This window comes from Rhinoderma darwinii, chromosome 1, assembly GCF_050947455.1.
Source record: "Rhinoderma darwinii isolate aRhiDar2 chromosome 1, aRhiDar2.hap1, whole genome shotgun sequence".
NCBI lineage: Eukaryota > Metazoa > Chordata > Amphibia > Anura > Rhinodermatidae > Rhinoderma > Rhinoderma darwinii.
Window position 1 is genome coordinate 73,860,152 of NC_134687.1, and position 27,717 is coordinate 73,887,868.

At 40.5% G+C, this 27,717-nt stretch overlaps 1 protein-coding gene across 1 annotated transcript in view; it reads right to left on the minus strand.

Annotated features, from left to right (window-relative positions):
* The window catches only part of SCFD2 (sec1 family domain containing 2), a 578,236-nt gene that overhangs the window by 13,060 nt on the left and 537,459 nt on the right, over positions 1-27,717 (minus strand). The window contains exons 7-8 of the mRNA XM_075859720.1: positions 21,452-21,586; positions 6,304-6,423 (exon numbers count right to left, since the gene is read on the minus strand). Of these exons, the coding sequence (XP_075715835.1) occupies positions 6,304-6,423; positions 21,452-21,586 (255 nt within the window). The remainder of the gene's footprint in view (positions 1-6,303; positions 6,424-21,451; positions 21,587-27,717) is intronic.

Here is a 27,717-nt window from a genome sequence, read left to right on the forward strand (position 1 = left end):
TTTAAGCTATGCACCCTTTTTAAAATGTTCTAGTGAGGCACAAAAACATCTGTTATTTCTGGGGCAAATCAATAATACATTTGTCTAAATTGAATCCCCTCCCAAAAAAAGAGTAACTGAGACCAAAATTCTAGTGCAATAACAATAGTAAATGTGCCCCAGTGTGTACAGCCAGCATCATTTTCAGGGCTTATCCCCACCAATTTGCAAAAATCCATTCTTAATATGACTTTTATTATAAATATGGAGCAGAAAAGAAGATTTACAACGTGAAGGAACCTTTTTATACCTAACAGTGGAGACAAAGTAAGAATACTTTTCTAATCTTAACTATCTTGTGTAGTTACATAACTAAGCCCGGTGAATAGCCAGTGAATTCCATTGCAGAACTTCAAAAACAGTACAAATCTGCGGTTTAATAACATATTAAATCTGACATGGCTTCAATTTAAAATTGTTGGGTAAAACTGAAATCTCTCCCAGAGGGCACATAAATTACCAGCTTATTTCATGTGTACATTACATGCATTCTTACTAAAGAAATCTAACCTTGTATGACCTTGTGATGTACATTATGAAATTTAACAGAACAGGCATATTTGTTCAGTAAAATGCGGATATTCAGGAGTGCTTTACAGCTACCAAACTACTATGCTCTCAGTTGCATCTGGGCTCAGAACATAGGGTAATAAAGATAAGGCTAGGTTCACATCGTCTGTGGTGAACGTTCGGCATATAAGGGGGAAAAGATCTCCAGATGTTTACGCCCATAGACTTCAATAGCAAAACGTATGCCGAAACAGTTCCGTCAGGAGTTCGTATCCATTTGGAAACAGATTAGGCAAGGTGTGAATTGAGACTATCCCTCATAGTAAAAATATGTCTTGAAGGATGGGTTTCACACTTGTGGTGTTTTGGGTTTTTGGATCATGACGGATTCTATCCATTTTATTCAAGAAGTTTGCATTAGTTAAGTCATGATCAATTTTTTTTTCGTATTTTTTTCATGATCATTGAAGCCAATGAGCTGACAGCATACATGTTTATGGTGTATTTGGGAGAAATAGCTATAGTTCGGCCTTCAGGTGTTAGGAAATGTCCTTCCCATTAAGATTACCATGACTACTAGTCTAGCTTCTGGGCGGTTCTGGTTTTAGTTGCAGAGCCTATCCTACGTCTCTGTCTTTCTTTCTATCAAATTGAAGGGTGGAGTATTTAAATTTGGGTTGGTTCGGTTTTCTTTGCTTGTGATTTTCCTGGTTTCCATGTGTTTGTTCAAGCTACTGACTATACCCTGTACCTTTGACTATTTGTAATTTTTGGAACTGGACCTCGGTTTGTCTCTTGATTACCCTCTGCTTACTGATTTGGACTTTTTGCTCCCGGTTGATTTTGTCCTCTGCAATCCCCGATATCCACTAGCTTTGTGATTTGGACTTTCTGTTTACCCTCTGGCTGAATTGTTATCTGTTCTGGTATTGCCTGTATTGCACCTCTTATCCAACACCGAACTTTGTTAAAACAACCTGGGTTCTATGCTGCAAAATCCAACCTGCCTTGCGATGGGCTCTGGCAAAAACCATAGAGTAGCCTTAGATTCTGTTAATCAGAGTTGTGATGGATTTGGGGTTGCGGATTTATTTGCACGCTCATTCCTAACAGTCTCCAGCATCCTTTGGGGAATCGCTCACCTAGCAATTCCATAAACTTCCACCCTGGGAATTGCTCAACTGGTGATTCCATAACATCAGGTATCTCATGTGAATGGCTGGCTTTCGTAATTCCAAACTTTTGCATGGGAGTGCACTTCATTCAACTTCAGACGAGAAACTAGAACCTTACAATGCTTAGAATTTGAGTTGCATAAAAACAAATTTGATTTTAAACCATTTCTAAACATGGATATTAACCCCTTAATGACATGTCACATACTGGTACGCGGCAGCCGTTAAGGGGAAGTATGGAGCGGGCTCACGGGCTGAGCTCGCTCCATAAACAGCGGGTGACGGCTGTGTTACACAGCCGACACCTCACCGCAACAGGCGGAATCAATGATCATTTTGATTTCGCCCATTTGACACCTTAAATGCCGCGGTCAATCGTGACCACGGCATTTAAATTGTTAGAATCAGGGGTGCGTCCCCTCAAACACGCCATCGCGCCCCCCCCCCCCCCACGGCACGATCAGCCATTTACAATCGTTGTTATGGCAGCCTAGGGGCCTAATAAAGGAGTGGCTTCAAAGGAGATTGTCAGAATCACGATATACTGCAATACATTAGTATTGAATATGTAGTTTTTACTGCCTGATGGACACCGTAGAAACAAACCCCCCAAAAAATTGTGTAAATCGCTATTTTTTGCACATTACACGCCACAAATATATATTTTTTTCTGATTCCCAGTACATTATGCAGTACAATAAATGGTGCCATGAAAAACTACAACTTGTCCTACAAAAAACAAGACCTCATATGGCTATGTCGACGAAGAAATAAAAAAGTTACGGATTTTGGAAGGCGGAGGGGGGGGGGTGAAAAACTCAAATTTGCCTGGTCTTTAAGGGGTTATGACAAGAATGACATGGGAATTAGGTGTTCGAGATAAAAATAGCAAACTGAAGTCGAGACAAGAAAACCTGTACAATGGTACAATGTATTACCGTAATCATTCGTTTGCCGGTATCATACCTTGTCTGAGAAGTATTGAAGTGACAGGTATCAGCCCTACATTATTTATGGATAAAATACAGACCTGTGAAGTAATCAGTTTAATAGTAAACCACCATAACTAGGTTTTCTCCTGCAACTCCCTAGGTCTTACCATATGGGGGGAAAGCTGCATACCTTCTTGATAATGCTAATGGGTTTTCATATCTTAAAATGGAATTAGAGCATTAATACATATCTAGTTAATTCCATTAAACCTGATCAGAGGAATTATGGACTAAGCTCACAGACAAAAATAATGACTAATGTAAGCTGCACTCTTCAAACATAGTGATCCGTACATTTCTTGACACCGGGGGCAGAGGTGTGAAAGTGTCGCAGGCAGAGACATCAGATAAAGCAACATCTTGCTAAACCCATTCAATCATAGGGATTAGGAAACGAGTACTTCTATTTTTATTCCATGGAATTACGGCAATCCTTAAATTAGTAGCTTCTAAACACACACACATTTGTCACAAATGTCTTCTATGGAATTCATGAAACATAAAAAATGTTTCCAGTTTCTAATCCCATCAGGGATGTGAGGAGGAACCCTCCCCCTAGATCACAGGTCCATTTTAGTGATTAACATCGTCAAGGGGATTATGTACTATTTCCCGGGGAACGATCAACTTGTACAGAACAGACACAAAGTGAGAAGATTCACACCTAATGCATTAGTTCAATCAGATCCCTTACAAGTATGTGACAGAATTTAAACCCTTCCTTTTGAGGCAAACAGACCTACTGGCAGTCTACAAACATTGAATGAAGATCTAGTGTTGCACATACCTTCTTTTTTTTATTGAAAGCCCGATGCGTGCTTTCTATCACCCAATGTGCAAAAAAAAGTGCAGGGGAGCCACACGAAAAAGTGCAAAAAGGATGCGGTCTAGCGCTGCCTTACTCCTAAAGGAGAGTGGCCCCGCATAACCCTTCCCCGACCCTCCGAGCCAGAAGACCCTAAGAGGATCGATGTTCCCGCCTCGTCGAAGCTCAGGTAGACCCAACAATACTCTAAGGCTTCCACCTGGGCTGCCACCCCAGTATCCACCTAGGAGCCTGCAACTGGTTTGCTTCTCCCCTCCTCCAAAGCAGAAGAAGGGAGGCCGGGGTTGCAGAGGAAGAGGGAACCAGTATGGCCACACTGATCCTCCGGCTAGACCTTGGGAGGGTCCCAAAAGGGTACCGCATCCTTAAATCCTGTGACAAATACACAGTGAAAAATGTTTATAAATAAAGTCAACGCGCGCTGTTATACAGCCTGGACATTCGGTAGATATAAAAATTTCTCATTGTCCAGTCAGAAGGCCGGGCAGATAAAGGTGTCTGCTCAAATAGTGTGAAAGAGAAGTGCGTGCAAATTTGCCATCACGCAGTTGGATCCCTTCCCCAGTGAGTTAGGGCACCCCAGGATCACCACTGCTGGGGCACTTAGCGCATCAGGCTTTCAAACTACCCGACCAATGGCTTCAATTCGGTGGCTACCCGGTCACCTACAAATGGTACCTTTAAACCAAATGCATACACCAAGGCAGACCACCGTGTGGTTCTCTGCCCCGCTCAGCAGCGTTCTGTCATCCCTTCACAATGGCCAGTACACCACCGGAATGGATGATAACTAACCACTGATAAGAACATATACTAACACATGATCTTAGCAAAAAGGCAGAGAAGCGATGTTGCACACACATTCTTCATTCATACTGGCCTCATGGGTTACAGTGCCCTTCTTACCTATGAGAGATGGAAAAATGGACAACAAAGCACTAGGTCTCCTGCTTTGGGGTGGGTGAGTATGATGGTGTGAACAAACACCAAGGAAGGGATGCTTACTATGGGACTACCTCTCCTCTACATATGCCGGAGAACAGAATCAGCAAATGCAAATCTGGTAGGATTAGTGTTTGTTAATGTCTTAATATCCCCTAAAAACGTATTCATTTATAAACACAAGAGCTCCGTCTTGTCTAGAAAACACACATATGGACAAAGAGGACAAATACTGTATCAGCATTCTAGTTACATGGATTTTAGGGTCTCACATAATTAAAATAATTATTGTATAATGAAAAGCGCCGCAACTTTCTAATATATTTTGTGTTTAAATTTCTCACTATTTTGAAGATCTCTGTTTGCTGTTAGTGAATGAAAACCTTCTTGTTTAGATGCAGAGATTGAAAATCCATGCTGAATACTTCTCACACCTAGGAGATTGGGGCAGATTAAAGGGGTTGTCCACTACCGGATAACTGATGCCTTTTTCACCGGATAGGTCATCAGTACATGATATGTGGGGGACCAACACTCGGACCCCGCACTGTTAAGCCGCTCCGGCTGCCTCCGAGCACCGGACATACATGCCGGAAGCATTTGGCTCCGGCCACAGAATAGCGTCCGAGTTGCACTACTCCTATTCAAGTGAATAGAAGCAGACCTGCAGTTCTGCAGCACGGCCGCTATGCTATTTACAGAGCCAACTGCTTCCGGCTTCGTACATAGCATAATGTGCCATAACATCCGGTGCCCGCAGGCCACCGGAGCAGCTGATCGGTGCAGGGTCCTGGTGTTGGACCCGCACCTATGATAAACGGATGACCTATCCGGTGGAGATGTCATCAGTTGTCAGGAAGGGGACAACCCCTTTAAATATTCAACATGAATTCTGACATACATGCCATGCGCCACATTTACTAACTGTCATAGACGCTTTTCTTAACATGCATGACAAAGGGGTGTGGTTTATTAAGAAATGGGCGTGGTTAACAGAAAGGGCGTGGCTTAAAAGTCACACTGTGTGCCAAAAAACTGGCGCAAACTATGCTAACCAAGAGGTGGTACAAGGAAGATAAAGGTGTCCAGCATGTCTAGCTATATGCCCCAAAGTTATTATAAAACATGCACCAATGTGATAAATTTGGTGCATTTTCTCATTGTTTTGTTTAAGTTTACGCGGTCTAAAACCAAGACAGTATTAATAAAGCTGCTCCAATTAAATACATTAACAGCACAGACCTCGGTCTCCTGTCCCAAAGGATTTGTATATAACAATGTAGGTAAAATGTATCTGCTTGGAGCAAAGGTTGCTTAGGCTCTGTTCACATTAGAGTTGTGGCTTCAATTTATAACGGTAGCCATTACGCTGTGACGGATCTATCAAAGGACAGACACCAGCAGCGCCCGACTCCACAGACTTATAATGGGGTCTGTCGGCTTTCACCAAGGTGTCTGTCATTTTGACGGGAGAAATGGCGCCTCCATACAGCACTATTTTTCCCATCAAGAACTAAGGTATCTAGCGGATTCTCCAATGCAGATGTGAACAAAGCCTTTGTTTGCAGAGGACTGCCTACACTATGTACAATTACAGCAAACTCTCAGATGGGAGAAATAATAGGTCTGTATGTGGCCTCTGAATATTTCAGTTCAGTGACAGTAAGCAGAGATCTTAAAAAATGGTGCGAAAATGACATGAAATCTACATTAGGACAATGCATAATTTTTCACAACATATTTATCAAGATTTAATTTATATAAAATCAGAAAAAATAACTAAGATTAAGAGATTTACATGCTATTGAAATGATAGTACCTGAACACCAGGTTTGAGGGTTGATACAAGGTCTTTAACCATCCGAACTTCTGAAACAGTGACTCCACCAATCACAAACAGGATCAAGAAGGAAGAGTCTCCGGGATGTGGCCGGCTCACCTGGATATATGACAGAAACAACAGGGTTTTCAATCACCTGCACAAAACAGTCCTTAATATATTCCATTATCATATGAATGCTCATTTGTGGATTTAGCTAAAACCAAGACAAGTAAGACATCTGGTTGCTTACTGCAGGACAGCTAATTTAAAGAGTCTCTGTCATCTCCGAAAAGCCCCCTAAACTACAATAAGCAGTATATAGCTTAAAAGACCCTATCTTTCTACTCTTAGTTTTATCCTTCTACTCACTTGCACACCACCGCTGTAAGCCAGATTCAGAATCAGCGCCTTTTAAGCTATTAACGGATTATTGTAGTTTAGGGGGGTCTTTGGAGGAGACAAGAGTCCCTTTAAGGAACCATTTAGAGATATTTTCAAAGAATGTTCCACTTTTCAAAGAGAACCAACCAGAAATTTTTTGCTCCGTTCACATAATCCTTTCTTTTAGCATGCACCAATAATAGCCTTTATTATGCATTGATATACAGAACATTAAAGTGGTTGTCTGTATCTTGAATTATACAAAGAATAAGTCATCAATGTATGAATGCTGTGGCACCCAATGATCAGCCGAGTACAGGAGTCGCTGGGTTACTGGTTACCGGAGCGGCTCAGCCTTTTATCCAGGCACAGCGCTGTACATACTGTTGTGGCTGTGCCAGGTACTGCAGTTTCATTTGAATGGGCTCGGCTTCTTCTGCTGATCGGTGGAGATCCTATGGGTTGGAATCCCAATGATCATGCATTGATGGCCTATCTTAAGGTTAGGCCATCAATTAAAAGCCCCCGACATCCCCAGAATACCTTAGACAATCATGTCAATAAGTTTGTATATCGTTTTGTGCAATGGTCAACACAAGAACTACACAAAACCAAATATGTAAATAGCATTCCCTAAGCTACAGTTATTATTCTGCTATGATCATCTTATAACAATAAATTAGGAAACTGCACAAGAATTGGTTGGGCCATTATATTCCTTAGCAAAGCTCAGTAACGAATGCAGGTCTCCTGATGTCAGCCTGGCATTTCTCATAGACATACAACACGCTATACATTTCATGATTTGTATTACTTCTGAAGGGCAGTGTGATCCTGGAGGGATGAAAGATGTAGTAGTATAAGGAATGTGCCTCATATGTCTTCACACGTGATGGATTCTTACAGAGAGATTTTCTTCTGAATTGCTAGGGAAGAAGGTCCATTGATTTCTACAAAGATTACAGATTTACTAGCAGCTGCCATTGTCCAGGTTTTGGATATTTCATAGGTAAAAAAGAAATAAAAGCAGACGAGGATTTCATTATGATTATAGCAGCAGAGCAAGTAAAACCCAACCCAAAGTAACTGGTCTGCCAGCTAGGTAAAGATAAATGATAGGTAACTAATAATGGTCGCATTGAAGACCTAGTCCTGTTTAGAAAGACTATTGACACTGCAGGGATCCCATCCCAAGATCTGCTGTGATCGCTGGTGAATGTGCGAGAATATCATGCTCTCCGCTCCGGTTAATAGAGGGGGGTCCTGAAAAGGGGACCCACTTCGATTTCATCCATGTGCCGTAATAAGACAGAGGAGTAGGGGTTGTCCAAAGATGAAAATTTTTTCTAATCTTACATAGGGTTACAAACGATGATTACATGGAATACATACACTTTGCAATCGATTTGCTTTTGAGAGTAGCTATTCTGCAGGGGTGAGAAGGGATCATGCAGAGATCCTACAAGCTGGATCCATGCGAGTGGCAAGGATGAACCTGCTTACATAGAAATCCTCTGCATGATCCCTCCTCACACCCGCAGGAGTATAGCGGAAACATTCAGTTATATATGTGCTTGCAGTTTGTAACCCTGGTTGAGATCAGTGTGGAATCCTTTTTCAGTAGTCTATACTACATCTGATGCTCATACAAAGGAGCAAAAGAATTTAGGACACTTTATATTTAATTATTTATATTAGGGTTCATTCATACGGATCCATAATACACATCAATAAAGAGACAGAGCGAAGCAGCACCCCAAAAAGCTTAGTTTATTCATCCAACATCCACTACAACGTTGTAGTGGATGTTGGATGAATAAACCAAGATTTTTTTGAGTGCTGCTTCGCTCTGTCTCTTTATTGATGTGCATTATACAAGGGGAGGTCACCCCTTGTTTGGAAGCATGGCACCGGCCTTATCAGGTGTGGACCCATAGTGCTGCTCCTATCTTTGACTTTCCCAGATCCATAATACAGTATCCATATGAATAAATGGGGACAAACTGCACCCTTGTATGCCTCAGATTTTATATAGCGGTACACCAAGTCTTTTTCCCATATGAATCAGTGACAACAAAAAAATCCTAGCATGCTTCATTGTATGCCGGACTGGGGAGGCATTAAGCAATGCTTCTAGGGGAGAATATGGTGCCTACGGAGGTAACATACGGCGGCAGAGGGACAGATTTACTAATCAACTTGAGCCATAATTCTGGTGCGCATGCTGTGTGCCATATTTATAAAGCGTGCCAGGCACCACATCTTTGTGGAGGTGAGGTTTATTTACAGATTCATGTCTGTAAAAACAAAAAATCCTTACTCAATCTGAAATTATTCGATTCTTGCTGCTTAGGTCATTTCAAAATATATAGGTATAGGTACTGCTACTCACCTCTCCCCGTTCCAGCGGCTGCAACCATCGGCCACCTCAGGTTACTAGGCAACTTGACTCACCTCTCCCCCTCCAGCGATACCTCCTGCTGTCAGCTACAGCCTTGCAGATCCTTCCTGCCCACCTACTCCTCTCTGCTGCCAGCTGATTCGAGTTGCTAGGACAACAGGCGCTTCCGGATGGCATCGGTCCTGGAGACCTATTTACCACCTTGCCTGATGTCCTTAGTGTGGCTCATTGTTTCTGACCCTAGCTTTGGCTGCATTACTGGATTCCGCTTCTGTCTTGCTCCTTGGATTAGTCACCTGGTACCTGTTTTTCAACTCCTGGTTTTGACCCTTGGCATGTCCTCTTTCTTCATCTCAGACTCATCCTCTGGCTTGTGGCATCTTGATAGCTTCACTGGTGACGACCATTGGCTCTGTTGCCGATTACACTACAGTCCCTATAGCACACCTGCCACCAATCTGTGACTATTCTGGGGACTGTGACCTGGAAATCTGACTGGGAAAGTCCATACCTCCTTACAGGGGTTAAAGGTAAAGAATGGAGAGATTCCTTACACTCTGCACCCCAGTCTAGCCAGCGCCAAACTTATTGTGGCTATGAGGATCTAAATCTTCGTTTAGAAACGTAAAAAGGTTCATTTTAATAACCAGGAAATCATTAGAAACAGACAAGGAAGGATTGGTGCAGGTGGCAGGATGGCATCTGTCTAAAATGCCCGGCCTTTTTAAAATAAACAGTATAATCAGGATTAGACGAACATCAGCCAGTACTGTAAAATAATAATCCAGGATGTCAAACCTTCCAGCAGTGACTGTTCTTGACTTGCAAACATATGTTATCGTATGACTCATCCACATATAATTCCCGTGGCTGAATCAATTTTATATCACATAATGGGCACAGACTGCTCCCCTTGTCCAATCTCAGCTTGTAGGCAGTGGTATACATATCTAGTCAAACACATGTAAGTCAAGTTTTTGTGCTGCTCTGATACAGAAATGACGGCTAAGAGTTTAGTAAAGTTGTCACAAACATGTGGAAGATTATGTCATTCTTATCTGCACAAAGGTACAAAATCAATATTGTTATAACAATAGTTTTTGGGAAAGGTATAAAAGTAATAAAAATATTTTTATCATGTGTCACTATGAAGGACAGGTTCACATATGGAATTACATTTACATGGGTTCTCCTGATATAATTATAATTTTCTCTCATAATGAGCTAGATAGAGAACAGTAAGACAAGTAAAACCATCAGCTGCCATTTACAGTGAACATTGATGTTAACCTGGGAGAGCCCTTCACAGGGTGATACTCAAGCAGCGGGTCTTGGCAAAAATGAAAGAGGCCTTTTCATGGTGTGGCTTATATAAAAGAGCATGGGTAAATCTAGATTTAGACCCCTATATTAATATCAGCCCCCAGACCCCCTAAATATATTCAGATCCCATATATTCATTTCAGACCCAAAACTTAATTCAGACCCCAGATCAGACAAAAAATAAAAATATTCATACCCCAGACCACAGCATATACGTCTTGACACTGGGTGGCATCAGATCCCAGTGCAACAGTGCCCGCAGCTGAAAAAGAGCCGAGAGCTAGGGGAGTAAGTATACAGGCCGATTTTTGCTACGATTGCGCACTATTTCCAACCTCCCTCCCAGGCAACTTGGTGAAAACTCTATATCACCTGGTGGGAGTTATCAAGTCTGCAGTAACCAATATTCTGCCTATGAAGTAGGAGACAAGGCCGATCATAAAACAGCCTGGCATTGTTACCCCTAAGTTCTGATTTCAAATCCAGCCAAAGGCAACGTATACATGGAGTTTGGCATAAAAAAAAGAGAAAGCAGCACGCAAAATGAATAGATCGGTTTATTTTACGCACTGCAACGTTTCAACTCCAAACAGGAACCTCTCTCAAGCTTTTCTTTATCTTCTCTATGCCATATATTTTGGGGACTGTCCTAAACAAGTCTCTAGGCATGCACCTATTCCCTAAGCATAAAACCACAGTGTTCCTTTCTTTGGAGTTTATATGCTCTACTTGCGTCTCCGGGGGTTGTCTCTTGGTAGTCTGGTTTCCTTCCACACTCCAAATATATACGGAGAAGTTATTTTCATATAAAATTGTGAACCCCATTGGGGTCATCATACGAGTTACGATCATCTCTACAACACTATAGAACATGTTGATGATATATAAGCAGTATCAATGGGAATAAATGTGTTGGCTGACAGGCTAAAGGAAAGTTGAAAGGTATTGAATTGCCTCCGTGATACCCCCTCTATTATTAGGTCAATCTCTCTGATAAAATAAGCAATTCTGAAAACAGAAGCATACGACATAAGGGAATTGCTGTTTATGTAATCCCAAAACAAGCTTTAAAAATGGCAAACTACAGGTAATTAACATGTCTTTAATGCCGTGTTGAAGAAATTTGGGCGATTTCCAAAATCTGCTGAACTAGCCATCCCCATAATGTAGCTCTAGGACAATGAGAAACATTAATTGATTTGGGTTCAGTGTTGCTGGTACATTGTGTCCTTGCACAGTGTGTGAGCGCTGACGCTGATGGTGCCGGCTCTTTGATTCAAAGTAGCAAATGTTTTAGCAGTTCAGAATATGTAAACACAACCTTGGAGAAGACTGAATGAAGGAGAAGATTTACTATATTTTTCAGGTTTCTCGAAGTATATATAAATAAAGCATACATATAAACAACATATAAAATAAAGCATGCAGAGTTCTAAACGCTTCTAAATAACCTAACACATGCATTAAAAGATAAAGAAATATAAAAACCCAAAACCTGAAGGGGTTACAAGCACTGGTTCTTTAGGTAAAAGTAACTGCCAACATGGTTGGGGCCTGTGCCAACGTTATGGCCTAAAAAAAAAAAGTTTAAATGTGCTCTTGCCCATTGTGCTTGGTACCATTGTTTATGTAGATAATAACATTGTTGGTATGAAAGAACTAGAAAGAATCTAAAATCAGTGGTCCGCAACCTGTGACTGTCAAGCTAAAAATCCATCCTGCCGCGATAGTCTACAGATTTCATAGCATGTTGGGAATTTGTAGTTTCACAGCAGCTAAGGAGTTGCAGGTTGTAGGCCACTGTTGTAAATATATAAGGCATATACAGATGTATAGCTTTTTATCGGTGTTCCCACGTTGTAATCAAGTTGCCGCAATTTTGCAAAAATGGTGGCCCCTTTATTCTGTTGATCTGCAAGTCCCTAGGGTTGGATTCCCATTGATCAAATATTGATAGACTATCATAAAAGGTTCGACAAACTATGGCCAATATCTTAGATGCATGGGAAAGACTACCAGAATAGTAGCCGTAGCTGTTAGTATGGGGACCAGCGCTTAAAGGGGCCCATCTCTACCCCAACATAAAAAAGGGGCAGTGGAAAATTAAATTCAGATCGCTAGAAAGGAGGAAAGAAACACAAGGACAAATTGAAGACTCATCACCTGGAGTTTGTGTATGTGATGGAGCTCATGTACAGTACTAGGACATGCTCGGTGTTTGTATAGATTGGCAGAAAAAAATCATTCTAGTGTCACATTTCTGATGTGTATGCTTTTAAGTGTGAACTCAAACTACCAACAAAAGAAAAGCGTGTCTGATGTATAGAATTAAGTGACTACAATCTGTTCGAGCAAAAAGCTGCGGAATGATTTGCTTATCTTTATGGTACTACCTGCTCCTGAAGTAAAATGCTTAGATGTCAAGCAAACGCCACTAAACCAATTTCCATTGCATCTAAAGTGAAATATTAAGAAACTTTTCAAATTGTCTTTTTTTGTACAGTTTTGTGTCTATAGCGCCTATACAGACTTGTGTGTCCCTATAGTAACAGACTATAAACAAACGTGTGTACTCCAATTCTGCAGTCATATTCCCTTCCATCTGTCTTCTACTTTTTGATAAATTACCGAATGTACATAAGCAAGATGTCTGTATAGTAGCTGTAGACATAACTGTTGCTCTCTCTCTGCCGCAAGACATAATCAAACAAACATTTGGAAAAGCCTAGAACTTATTGGACTGTATAAAGACTAGCCAGCAGGGTGACTACAATATGTCAGTGGACAGACACCAGAGAAAACGAGAATTAAAGAAGAGACTGTAATTAAAATAATAACCAATGGTTCTGAATTTACACAAGCTTACACATACTGTACATATGTCCTGTGAAGATCTGACCCCCAAATGTTGATCAAAGGGACTATGGCTAAGGGGAGACTTATTAATACTGTCTTTAAGACAGACAGCATAAAACTAGACCAGACAGGCAGAAACTGCGCAAAATGTATTAGTGGCGCAAACATCTTGCTAGGGAATATCTTGCCAGACATGTCAGACACTCTCTTCCCCACACAACCTCTTGGCTGGGATATTACATAGTTACATATTTAGTACGGTTGAAAAAAAGACATGTCCATCAAGTTCAACCAAGGGATCGGAAAAATTTCTACACATTTCTACACATTGACATAGGAGCTGATCTTTTTTAATTCTAGGAAATGATCTAAGCCTTTTATAAAGCCATCTACTGTCCCTGCTGTGACCAGCTCCTGCGGTAGACTATTCCATAGATTCACAGTTCTCACAGTAAAGAAGGCTTGTCGCCTCTGCAGGTTGAACCTTTTTTTCCTCCAGACGGAGGGATTTTACATGGAACAGGATTTCACCATATTTTTTGTATGGGCCATTCATATATTTATATAAATTAATCATGTCCCCCTTAGTCGTCTTTTTTCAGGGTTCAATAGGTTTAATTCTTTTAATCTTTCCTCATAACTTAGATTCTCCATGCCCCTTATTAGCGTTGTTGCTCTTCTTTGTATTTTTTCCAACTCCAGGGCATCCTTTCTATGAACTGGAGCCCAGAACTGAACTGCATATTCTAGATGAGGCCTCACTAATGCTTTGTAAAGTGGTAATATTACATCCCTGTCCCGCGAGTCCATGCCTCTTTTAATACACGACAATATCTTGCTGGCCTTTGAAGCAGCTGATTGACATTGCATGCTGTTATTTAGTTTATGATTTACAAGTACACCCAGATCCTTCTCAACAAGTGACTCCCCCAATGTAGCTCCCCCTAGGACATATGATGCATGCAGATTGTTGGTACCCAGATGCATAACTTTACATTTATCTACATTAAACCTCATTTGCCAAGCGGACGCCCAAACACTCAGTGCATCCAAATCAGCTTGCAATTTACGAACATCTTCCATAGACTGAACAATACTAAGTAGCTTGGTGTCATCTGCAAAAATAGAAATAGTGGTATTAATCCCATCCTCTATATAATTAATAAATAAGTTCAATAATAGTGGTCCCAGCACTGAACCCTGGGGTACACCACTTATAACCGGGCACCATTCAGAATAGGAATCATTGACCACAACTCTCTGGATACAGTCCTCGAGCCAATTCTCAATCCAATACAAACTATACTTTCTAAACCTATAGTCCTTAATTTACCCATTAGATATCTGAGGGACAGTGTCAAATGCCTTTGCCAAGTCCAAAAACACTACATCCACAGCGGCCCCTCTGTCTAGGCTTCTGCTCCTCTTCATAAAAACAAATCAGGTTGGTTTGACAACTTCTGTCCTTAATAAAACCGTGCTGGCTGTCACTTCTGATACTATTTTTTGCCACAAAATCCTGTATATAGTCCCTCAAAATTTTTTCCCATGATTGATGTTAAGCTAACTGGTCTATAATTACCTGGGGAAGACCTAGAGCCCTTTTTGAAAATAGGCACCACATTTGCCCTGCGCCAGTCCCTTGGCACTATACCAGTCACTAGAGAATCGCTAAATATTATGACGAGGGGGACAGAAATAACTGAACTAAGCTCTTTAAGAAATCTAGGGTGTAACCCATCTGGTCCCAGGGCCTTGTGCATATTTATTTAATTTAACTTAGCTTGGATCATATCTACATTCAGCCAATTCAGTATATTAATTGACGTATTAACAGCACTGGCCCCGGCTACATCAGCTGCTCTTTTTTCTGTTGTATATACAGAGCTAAAGAACCCATATAGTAACTGTGCCTTCTCTTGATCCCCTGTGACCATCTCCCCATTACCAATATTTAGGGGCCCTAGATGTTCAGACTTTGGCTTTTTTGCATTTACATGCTTGAAGAAGTTTTTTGGGGTTTGTTTTACTATCCTTGGCCACCTGCCTTTCATTTTATTGTTTTTTTTTGCAATTTTATTAAGCTCTTTATAATTTGCAAAGGCTACAGCTGTACCCTCAGATTTTTTTTTTGTCATACATTGCGCTTTTTACTGAAAGTGTAAGCCATGTGTGTTTTGATTTTAGTCGTTTATACTTGTTACCTATAGGAATAAATTTTGCACTATAATTATACAAAGTACATTTTAAAATCTCCCATTTATCATTTGTACCATTATTTGACATTATTTCTTCCCAGTGTATATTCTGAATTGCAGCCCTCATCCTGGGGGTAATTGGCCTTCTTAAAATTAAGTGTTTTTGTCCTCCCAGCCTGTGTTTGTGATCACTGTTACCGAGGTTTTCACGAACATTGACATTTCCAACAAGCTCTGCATTATTAGAAATGATCAGATCCAACAGAGCTTCACCTCTAGTCGGGTCTTCCACAAACTGGCCCATAAAATTTTCCTGCAACAGGTTCAGGAAATTTCTTCCGTTTGCAGTTGAAGCCGAACCATGACACCAATTAATATCTGGGTAATTAAAATCTCCCATATCTTACTAGACATGTCGGACACTCTCTTCCTTGCACAACCTCTTGGCTGGCATACTTGACATCATTTTTTTGCGCCCTCATAGCCCTGCCTATTTTTTGACTTGTCTAGGAAGGTGCAAAAAAAGTTACTAAAACACAAAATAAATAATAAACACATAATAAATTTGGTGCACAGGTGGGATTTTTTTGGCACAATAATGGTGCATTGCTTAGTAAATCTCCCCCACTGTTCATGTGCTTTCCTTGGACTGAATATGTATAGGGTTCTCTATTGGCGTGTCCCATCCAATGTCTATTGGTCCTGCAGGGACAACATATCAAGCAATGCTTTCCACATTTGGGGATACATTCTTAACAAAAGATAAATTAATATGGTGGACCAATACTTATGCTTATGAGCCACTGGTCATTTGATTCCATTAATAAAAAGCAAATAAAAAAAACCTCATAAAACCTTCTCCAAAAAAAAGTTAACCCAAAACGCTAAAAAGTGGAGAGAAGGAAAAGATCATGGTGATTTTTCGGGAAGAATCACATGAGCAGAGTAAAAGAAAAGTCTGATACCAGTCATGTAAGTATTGAGCTGCAATGTTATGTCAGAAGGAAAATGAAAAATCTTAAATTTAACCTTAAATTTTTTTTTTTTCAAGTTATGTGTACTTCTGAGCATCCAGATACAAAAGGTCAGAGATCTAGCTGTTATTTCCTTCCCAAAAGCCCTAATTTTCCCTCCAGTCACAACAAGTCTGCGTGGAAAAAGCATTCTGCAAGACGTGTCTTCATCGGATAAAGCTCGGATTCCAAACCACAAATTGCAATACCACTCATTCACAATGTCACTTGTTATGTGCATGTATTTTAAATGAAATTACAGTTTCAATGAAAATGTTCTGGAGACATGCGATCTGGTTATAGACTAGGGGTTTTGGAAAAACTTCTTGCTCTAAGCATTTGGCTGTGTAAGGAACTGTGGAGTCTGCCAGGAATCTTATTTTATTTTGTATTTCCATTAATGTTTTTGGTGCCCAAAACTTTCCTTAAAATAAACTTATTGAAAAAAATACAGTGTACACTGGCTGAGACGGTACTGACACACCCTGCACTTACTGTTCTTTCTAAGGTGTGTCTCTAGACTATTAATAGGGCTGCCGTGTAGTGCATTTTCTATGTAATTAGTCTGGTAAAAATAAGAAGTGCACAAAATGCCATCAATCATTGAAGGAACCTATGTTATGGGCTGATTCTTAGATGAATATATAACTGACTTGTGATACAGCACCCACAGCCTGCTATGGGCCTATGGGGTTCTTGTGTCTCACAGACTCATACGTGATCCGTCAGGAAAAACTAGCGTAAGACCCCATGCACGACCGTAAGAAAACTCTGTAATTGCGGACCGCAATACGGTCCGCAATTACGGACCCACCCGGTTCTATTGGCCGTGGACATCTTTCTGTAGCGCTACGGAAAGGTGTCCATACTGTAGAACCATGCCGAGAAATATGGAGCATGTTCCACTTTTCGGATTTTGTATGGGAGCATGGCACGAAAATGTCGGCGGCCGGCCGTGCCCGCAATCGCAGGCCGTGATCACGAGCACGGCCGTGGGCATGAGGTCTAACACAGAGTCATCATATGTTGGTACACTCATACCGACCAGCGTGCCACCGTACAAACTCCTTGCACATGGCTTTGGCCTTCTGGTCTCTACTTGAATTATCTGCAGCTGAACTCCTTATTGCAAGAATTTGTTCTCCTTGTAAAGGGAGCAATTCCTGTAAAACAGGAATATATTAGGGAATTGCAGTATAAATAATGGTGAACCTACAGTTTTATTAAGCACATGCACTCTAATCATAAAATCCAACCTGACTGATCAGCCGGTATTAGCCTGACTGATCAATATGTACGGCCAGCTTTCTTTTCATACAGTTAAGTGCATGTTGATCTCTATCAAAACTCAAGTAGGAAGATCAGGTAGTTACGTCCTCCTTCACGGATTGTCAGCATTTAACTACACATCCCAACATTTCTTCTTTTAAAAAAATAAATAAAAATGCTTGTAACCATATCAGCTTTAGATGAGGGTGATTAAGGCCAAGTTCACACAGTTTTTTGGCACTGATTTTGAGGCACAAACCGCGTCGGAATCAGCACAAAAACCGGCCGAAGCAGAGGTTTTTGTACCCAGGCAGCTTCCAGCCATTCGCGGGGAAAAAAAGCGGCATGTCTTTTCTTGCTGCGGTCCTGCCTCTGACCTACCATTGAAATCAATGGGAGCCAAAAAAAAAGCGTTTTTCGCTGCTAAAACCCCGGCATGAAAGTGCAGGCAGGTCAAAATCTGCCTGCAGAAAACTCTGTGTGAACTAGGCCTAAGAAGGATCTGATCTGACACACCCCTAATAAACAAATAAACATTCGTTCAATGATACCAGATCATGTTTCACACTTTTCAGGTAAAGATTCAATCAAGAATGTATCTGCAGTTAGGGGGATGGGAGGAGGAGAAAAGAAACTCTGGTTGACAGAGAAATGATTCACATGAGGGCTAACATGACGGACACTCTGAGGTCAGACAGCTACTTCCTATCCCAGAAAAAGGACCTAGGGGACAAAAGACTGAGTTTACAAGAGAGCGACTACACCCGGCTACTGCACATAAGGATTCAACACCACAGTCAGGCTTTCATTTTCATTGGGAGGAACACTCAGAAAGTGGCTAAGATGGTAGTGCATGAAGATAACTCAATTTTGCTCTTTTCCTTCAATCTCTTTTCTCGATCTTGGTTAACGACCAATTGGCCCCACTGCCTTGGATATGACAGCTCTTGGTCATATTATTAAGGCTTTAGTTAAATAATTGCATTATTCTAGGCTCTATGGGTCTATTCCATGGCACTATTGCTCACTGAACCATTATTTTCTCTCAAACACTACTTAAAACTTCCCATATAGCATTTGATGTAAGTCTGGTGCCATTTTTCTATCAATTATTTCTGTTTTGGCTCCTTAAATTTCTCTTAAACAAGTTGCATTATTGAATACGTGTTACTATAATTTGTTTCTAGACCCCAGACGGTCTGTCCATTTTACCTCAGGAATTTATTATTATTAAAAATGGTAGTCTCATGAAGACCCCTTTATGTCTGCCTTATTAGTACATATGGATGTCATAGAAGGACCCCCATTTATTAACCAGAGTTGCAAAGAGTGGCTCTTGCTCTGGCAGACCCGTCTCATCCAATGCATGGTAAGCCAAAGCACCTTGTCCGAAATAACTGCTGTTTATTTTTGTATTGTTTTTTAAGCCGGACCCAGAGATCAGCTGATTGCTGGGTTGTCTTCGATAAAAAAAAAAGGGGTCGTTGAGATTAGATATACCGTACCTTTTGAATTCTATCAAAATTCACAAAGTAATCGTTATATAGATGGATCACCATGCTCAGTTTGCTCATGCTCTATTCATTTACCATAGATTTCTCTTTACATCACAAAGTGGCCCATGTCCGTAACATGGATAAATACATTTTTGCAAACTCTGTTCATTGTGCTATCTGAACAAAAGAAAAAAAGACAGCAGCAAGAAGCCACACATGTGCTTACCCAATATTTCATCCTGGGATCTGTAGTTCCTTAATGAAGTGCAATTGGAAGGGGGGGCTTGTAGGCAGACAACGAGTTTAGAAAGTGAAAAATATTCCTCAGCACATCCACAGTGTGAAATATATATATATATATATATATATATATATATATATATATATATATATATATATATATATATATATATATATGTATATATATATATATATATATGCTTTATTTGGTCACTTGTTTAGAAGTCCATAGAGGAGAAAGGTAGGGCGTGTTACCACTTACGCGTTTCGAACAAAGTGTTCTTACTCAGCTATATCTGTGTCCTCTATGGACTTTTAAACAAATGACCAAATAAAGCTTTTTTTTTATATTTCACATTCTGGATGTGCTGAGGAATATTTTTCACATGTTTCATTGTGCTATCTGTCTACATTAAAGGTATACAATAAGCCATATTAACAGAGATACATAAAATTTATCTCATTCTTGAAGTTTAATTTAATCCAAATAAAGACTGTTAGATTTAATCATGCTCCTAGCCAAACTCACCCTTTGAGAATGAAACATATATAGAAAAACTGTTCATTTCGGTGACAAGAGGAGTATTGCTTTACAGACTCACGTGGCGCAATCTGACACAGACACAAAAACATTCACGTGTACAAAAACAAGACTATTCTTATTTAGATGATAGAGTCAGAATGAACAAATACTATACTCCTACGTTGATAAATCATGATAATGGTTAAGTCCACTAAATACAACCCCTGCACTTTCTCAGCTGCAGCGCCTGTCACAACACTGTGCCTTCTCCAACTCGGGGAATGAGATTCAAGAATGGTTATTCTGAGCGTCTTCTGTGGTGTTGTAACACATGCACAGACATGTGCTGGAGCGTCAGCTACTCACATGGGTAACACAATGGGCAGAAAAATACTGTAGAATGCCAGAATAAGCAACGAGAAAATATAGGACATGACTATGAATACATTTTTTAATACTAGCATCTGATGTTAAAAACCCGCCTTAAAGGTAGAACTCCCGTCAATGCTATAACAAAGCATTTATATATGTTCCTTATCTGCACATTCTAAGACTTTGTGATCTTTGTATTTGCTGTCACAATATCGTTTGTACGTTGCAGCAGGTATCTTCACGGCATACGTTTCCAATGCCAGTAAGTGTGTCACACTCCAGCCCTTTAAGTTATTTCCCTTACTCTTCATAAGTAGCAGTTGTCAGATACACATGGCCATGTCTTATTGATGTCTTTTACAAAACCATGCTTTTTTTTAAGCAGTGTTCTCAGTAACTACATAAAGCTTAAAGAGTACCTTCATTGAAAAATAAAAACGTCACCTTCGTGAAGCCTTTACCTTCAAAGTTCAGTCATAAAGTTGTTACCATTGTCTGCCATGTTATAGATATAGTAGAGCTGCAGTCCGGTCACAGTCAGTGTTTCTACCAGTCAGCTAGCTCACATTAAATTCCCCCTACTCCTGGATTAATGGAGGTGCACTTTAATAGCAGTGACTGTAGAACCCCAACATAAAAAAATTAACAACATACTGAAAACAATGGGGGTAGAATTGCTACTGTGTCTGCTTCTAGAATGTGTTAAAATTTACCCATTTTGGCCGCAATTTGGCACATCTCATTTTAGACTGATTTAAGAACAGATCTTTGTGCCTCATTAAACACTATTACAATTTGTCTAGAAAAGGGGGCATGACTCAGCAGGGAAGGGGACATGGCTTAAAATGTGCCAAAGTACACCCAACCAAAAGTTTGTATAAGGAAGAGAAAAGTGTCCAGCAGAATATGCCAAATTTATAATACAGCATGCACCACTGTAATACATTTGGTCCATCTTGAGACTGCCTGGTCTGAGTTTATGCTGTTTAAATCTTAGACAGCTTAGTAAATCTGCCCCAATGTGCTTTGTCTCGAATTATATATGATAAGACATTTTTATCAATCACACCAACCTTCATAAACATGCTGAATCCCGTCTTGAGGAGATCAGTGAGACCCGAAGACATATGCTCGATATCTGTGGGTTCCGTATGGTCAGGATGGAAGATCTCTTCTACAATCTGCTTCAGTAATGGCTTGTAAGAGGCCTGTGAAGAAGAAGTTATAATTGTTAAAAACAAAATACTATTAAATAATTAGTTGAAAACTCCAACAATGTCCAATATTCAATTTGATTAAAGTAAAATAAATAAGTAATTTTATCATAATTATTATGAACACAAATTAATACTGAACCCTGTTTAGTGGAGCCAATAAACAATGTGCTTTCTGATGGTAAATTATTTAATTTTAGACATACTTCATGAATGGGAGCTGGAAGACTGCAAGATCCTGATTCCCATTTCACCAAGATCTTGGCTTTGATGGTAAGTATTTAAATGCTCTAATAATGGTAAGGAACATGATTGGTATTTTTAGTTTTTATAATGTCAGTGGTAAATATGTTTTTGAATACAGTAAAGCTTCACATTCCTTTGGGTGTCAGAATGGAAAGAGTACACAAGAGTTATAAAATTATGAAACACACATATTTATCTGTTAATATATTCATATCTGTCACTTACTGTAAGGCCCAATGTTGTGCATGAAACTGGAAAACTTTGATCCACCTGATCCATGCAATGCCATTACCCATTCCAGGAAACCAAGCCTACCGACTAATAGTACAAATATATAATAAGCGATCACAGGGCAGGAACTCAATACATAAAAACAACATGCAGACATGATCATGAGGTCCAGTTGATACCAAGACCAGTCACCAGAACAGGAAGGAAGGTGATCTGGGTGGGTTTGATCATAGAATTATTGTTGGACCCATAACATCAGAAACTGCTGATCTGTTGGGAACATCACATACAACAATCACGAACTAACAGAGAATAGTGGGCAAATACGACAATGAATCCATACATCAATCTCGCCTTGTGTCAACAGTTTAGGATGGTGCTGGTGTAATGATGGGGGGGGGGGGAGGAGTTTTTTTTGGCACACATTAATGTGGTTTTTCCATAATATCCCCATTCACTTTCTATGGGGCTGCCGGAGATAGCCAAGCGATATCAATGGCCATAGAAAAAGAATGGAACGGTGGACGAGCATGCACAGTACAGCTCCATCCAGTAACGGCCAGGTAAGCGCGTTCTCAAGGCTGGTGTGGTCCCAGTGGTCAGACCCCCACTGATCAGATATTTATCACCCATCATGTGGATAGATGATAAAGATTATGGAAAAATTCTTTTGATCCCCTAAAAACCAAAAAAGCATTGTTTAAATGCCACGACGTCCGGTGTATTGCTGATGACCATGTGCATACTTTTGTGGCCATAGTCTAGCAGTCTTCTAAAAGCTACTCCAACGCCATAGCACCAGTAACTACAGTATACAACAATGGCTTGCGGATTTACGAAATCAGAATGCAATAAAGGATGTGGCGGGGCAACTAAAATAGGCTGTAAGTAGAGTCCACCATCTTGTTGAAGCTATGCAAAAGAATTAAGGCTCATTAAAAGCCAAAAGAGGGCCAAGTCAAGTATCTATCTACAGAGCTAAAAAAAGGTCTATTTTTAACTGTGATTCATTTCAGTAAGGCTCCTTTCACATTACCGTTATAGTACGTTTAGGACTCTTCCGTCAGAGGAAGAGGTGACCGAGAGTCCAAATGGAAAGCATCGCTTCCGTTACAATTACCATTGATTTCAATTGTAATTCTTTTGTTTCAGATGCATTCTGTTTGCCTCCGTTCGCTGTGATTCCGTTTTTCTTTCACGGAAGCAAAAGTGCTGCAGACTGGTAATTCTAACGGAAGCGATGCTTTCTGTTTGGACTCTCGTTCATCTCTTCCTTCGACGAAACAGAGCTAAACGGAGTTTAACAGTAGTGTGACCTTAGTCTAACTGACAAAACTTAACTCCTTAGTGACCACCAATACGCCTTTTCACGGAGGTCACGAAGGGGCCTTAGGCTAGGCCACCGCCCAGTCTAATCCCTGCACGGGTGTCCCGTGCATGCTGGAGCCGGTGCTCGGCTGTCTGATGACAGCCGAGCTCCTGCTCCACAGACCACGATTGAAGTTTACTTCGAACACGGCAGTTTAACCCGTTAAATGCCGCAGTCATTACAGACCGCGGCAGTTAAATAATTTGCAGAGGGCGTGAGCTCCCTCTGTCATCCATCGGGGGCCCACAAATGAAATCGCAGGCCTCCGATGGGGTGTCATGGTAGCCGGGTGCCTAATAAAGGCCCCCAGGTCTGCCCTGGGCATATGCCTATTAGGACGTGCCAGATCTGAAGATCGCATAGTAAAGTCCCCTAGTGGGACTAATAAAATAAGTAATAAATGTGTAATAAGATTAAAAAAATTACAGTAAAAAAAGAAATAATTTTTTGCCCATAAAAAGTGGTTTTATTTAGTAAAAGTGTAAAAAAGAAATAAAACTACACATATATGGTATCGCCACGACCGTAATGACTCAAACGATAAAGTTGATATGTAATTTAAACCGCAAGGTGAACACTGTAAAAAACACAAAAAACAATGGCGAAAATGCTCTTTTTTTCCATTGGCCCCCAAAAAAGTCATAATAAAAGTTAATCACGTGCACCAAAACTACATTTCGTCCCACAAAATACAAGCCCTCATATAACTACATTGACGGAAAAATAAAAAAATTACGGCTCTTGGAATGCGATGATGCAAAAATACATTTTAGTTAAAGTATTTTTATTGCGCAAAATCGGTAAAACATACAAAACCTCTACATATGTAGTATCATCGTAATCGTACCGACCCATAGAATAAAGGTAATGTGTTATGTCGCACAGTGAACAGCGTCAATTTAAAAAACCATGGCGGATTTTCAGTATTTTTTTCTATTCCCCCCCAAAAAAAGTTAATAAAAGTTAATCGAAAAATGATATCTACCCCAAAATGATGGCATTAAAAATTACAACTAATCCCACAAAAAACAAGTCCTCATACAGCTTCGTAGAAATAATAACCTGTACAGCTGTTTGAGTGAGGAAAGCTGCATTCCGACAGTCTAGCAAATGACACCTACATTTGGAGGACGCCTTTATATCGTTATAATTGCTTTTGTGTGTTTGCTTTAGAGCTAATTTTTGCTCAAACAAAAACAGAATTTACAGTTCAAACACATAATAACACATGCTACAACAACTGCTAGAGTCACGGTCAAGGGTGCATTTCTTATCACGGTCTATCGCAGCTTAAATATCCCATGAGAGTACGTGCGCTGCCTATGTTGCTTCACAGTCAAAGATGTCTACTCATATCTATACGGCACGTGTTGATGGCATTTCAACAGATGCCAATATTTCCATTCACATTAATATTCTGCATGTCCTTGTAGTGCTTCAAACGTCTTTAAGATTTTCTTGTGAGCCGTCAGCTTGAATTTGATTATTATCCTGCACTTTTAACCATTTACCTCGACTTGCGTCTTGATACTGAACATGTGCCTTTAAGCTTAGGTAACCATTTTTTTTATCCCCAAATGCTCTCGGGTCTTCACCTGCAGGTCCACAATGGTGATGTCCAGTACCAATGCATTGGTAAAAACCAGGTGGTTTGTTATATATCATGCATCAGTCCACCCAGTAAACATCTCAGGAGATACACAGGGAGGACACAGAGGAAACGCACCAAAATATGGCATACGAAAATATTGTTATGAAGTTATCCATTGATTTTTACTAGAGCTTTAGAGCAATACATAAAGCATTGAGTTCCTGCCATTTGCTCGCTGCTGACAGTAGATCAACCATTGGAAATAGCATTACTATAGTTTAATGTCATTTTAGTCATTTTTGAAGGACCTGTATCACAGCAAAATGGCCCCACACGGATGGGGCAGAGCAAAATACTCCTCTGAGAAGTGCCTATATGCCATCAACCATGCAACCTTAACATACAGAGATTAAAATGTACTGTTATAAAGCTGTGCTCAAAGAGTATTGTAAAATAGTAGCAGTAAGACCAGTCTATATAGTAATGACCTACAGGCATGCCACAAACTTCTTCCCATAAATGTTAGTATGGTAAAGTATGAGCGTGTGTAGCGCTTTGCTATTTCATCAAAATGTTGACATTTTTGGACAACCACATTAACTTCAACAGAATGAAAGCATGGCAAGAAAATGGCAAGCAACTGAACTTTTCTGGCAAGCTTGAATAGGGCTAAGCTGCAATACCAGACACAGCCCATGGACAAAATAGTGGTGTTTTCTGAAAACATACAACTCTTTTACATATGGGGCATAGTTATTATATAACAAGACATGACTTTCCCCGGACACAACAGCTGATGGCTGAGTTTTAGAGAAGCCCGAGTTATGGCAATGAGCTGACCGGCTTCTGTCCTCATGAGGTGACTATCATGAACTTACCTCTCGGTGCTTTAGCATTGTGTCTTCTCCCTCCCGGCTGCTGTGGAGCAAGTAGGTATGCCAGGCAGCGCTTATGCAAAATCAGCCTATTTAACCCTGCCCCATACTGGCCTATGTGCCAGTTATAGGTGTTTCTACCCAAATTTCGTGTTTTTTTTTTTTTACCTTGACCTGTTGTTACCTGGCTTCCCGGACTATTATTCACGTTCCCCACTCTACGGCATCCTAATCCAGCTTGATCTCCCTTACCCAACGTCTAGTTTGTCTTGAATATGTTTATGTCTACTTCACAGTACCATATAGTTGTTCTGCCTGACTTCTGTTCCCTGACCCTTGGCTTGTTTGAATATGCTCCTTTCTGTTCTACCATAACGCATATCCAGCTCTGCCTGACCTCCATCACGAACCACTGGCTTGTTTGACTACTCTCCAGCACCCCGGCTCATTGTTCTACCCTTCCTGGTACGTTATATTATTGACTTCCTGCTGTCATTGCAGCTGTACCTCCACCCCATTCCCATTATTTCTGGCTCTACCTCATCTAGACATTATCCAGGGAACCTTGACCCTAGCTGCAGTCATGGGAAGGGGGATACTTTAGGTGAATTGTTCAGTCTGGTTGATTGTTCGCAGGAACCAAATGATTACAACAACCCTTTAAGTCTCACAACATTTGTATTAAAAAAAAAAAAAGCAGCAGTGTAAAATAATATTGGTTTGAGCGGTTACGCAACATAAACAATGAGACTACTATGTAAATTAAAATTCTTTGTTGTAATGACAAACAATAAGGATAAAAGGATCAACGCTGCATCCTACTCCCTGTCAAATAATATTTGTTGTAACATATCTACTGTTGCTGACGTCACTTCTCATCACTACAAACTGAATGCAATATTCTAATCTCATTCTCAACTTAAGAGGCCGTTGAGAACAAGGAAATATAATTGGCCTATTGTTTATACTGTCTGAATGTCTCATGAATAAAACAATATGCAGAGGAGAATGATGGGAGATGACGCTCATTAATGAAAAAGGTCAATGACTGCAGAAGCTTATGGCATAAAAGTAGAAACCAATGGGATCCAAGAATATTCAGAGACACATTTTTAATGAATCGCTTCTATTATTTTGTCACCTCCTCCTTCCGATGGAAATCTGGCTATTTGTCAACACTATCAACAACGGCTGTACACCGATCAGCCATAAAATGAAAACTACTGACATGTGAAGTGAATAACATTGATTATCCGTTTACATAGGCACCTGTCAAGGAGTGGGATATATTAGGCAGCAAGTGGTCCAAGAAAGGACAACTGGTGAAACAGAGACAGGGTCACGGGCAGCCAAGGCTCATTGATGTGCATAGGGAGCAAAGGCTAGACAGTCTGGGCCAACCCCACAGAACAGCTACTAAAGCACAAATAGCTACGTCCGGGTCTGTGTAGCCGCAGAAAGGTCAGAGTGCCCATGCTGACCCCTATCCACCGCCAATAGCGCCTACAATGGGAACATAAGCATCAGATCTGGATCATGAAGTAGAGAAAAAGGTAGCCTGGCCGAATAAATCATGTTTTCTTTTATGTCATCTGGGTGCGTCTGCATAGCTTACCTGGGGAAGAGATGGCACCAGAATGCACTATAGGAAGGAGGCAAACTGGCGGAGGCAGTGAGAAGCTCTGCGCAATGTTCTTCTAAGTCCTGGCATTCATGTGGACGTTATTTTGACACATACTACCTACCTAAACATTGTTGCAGACCAAATACACCCCTTCACGTCAATAGTATTCCCTAATGGAAGGGGTTTCTT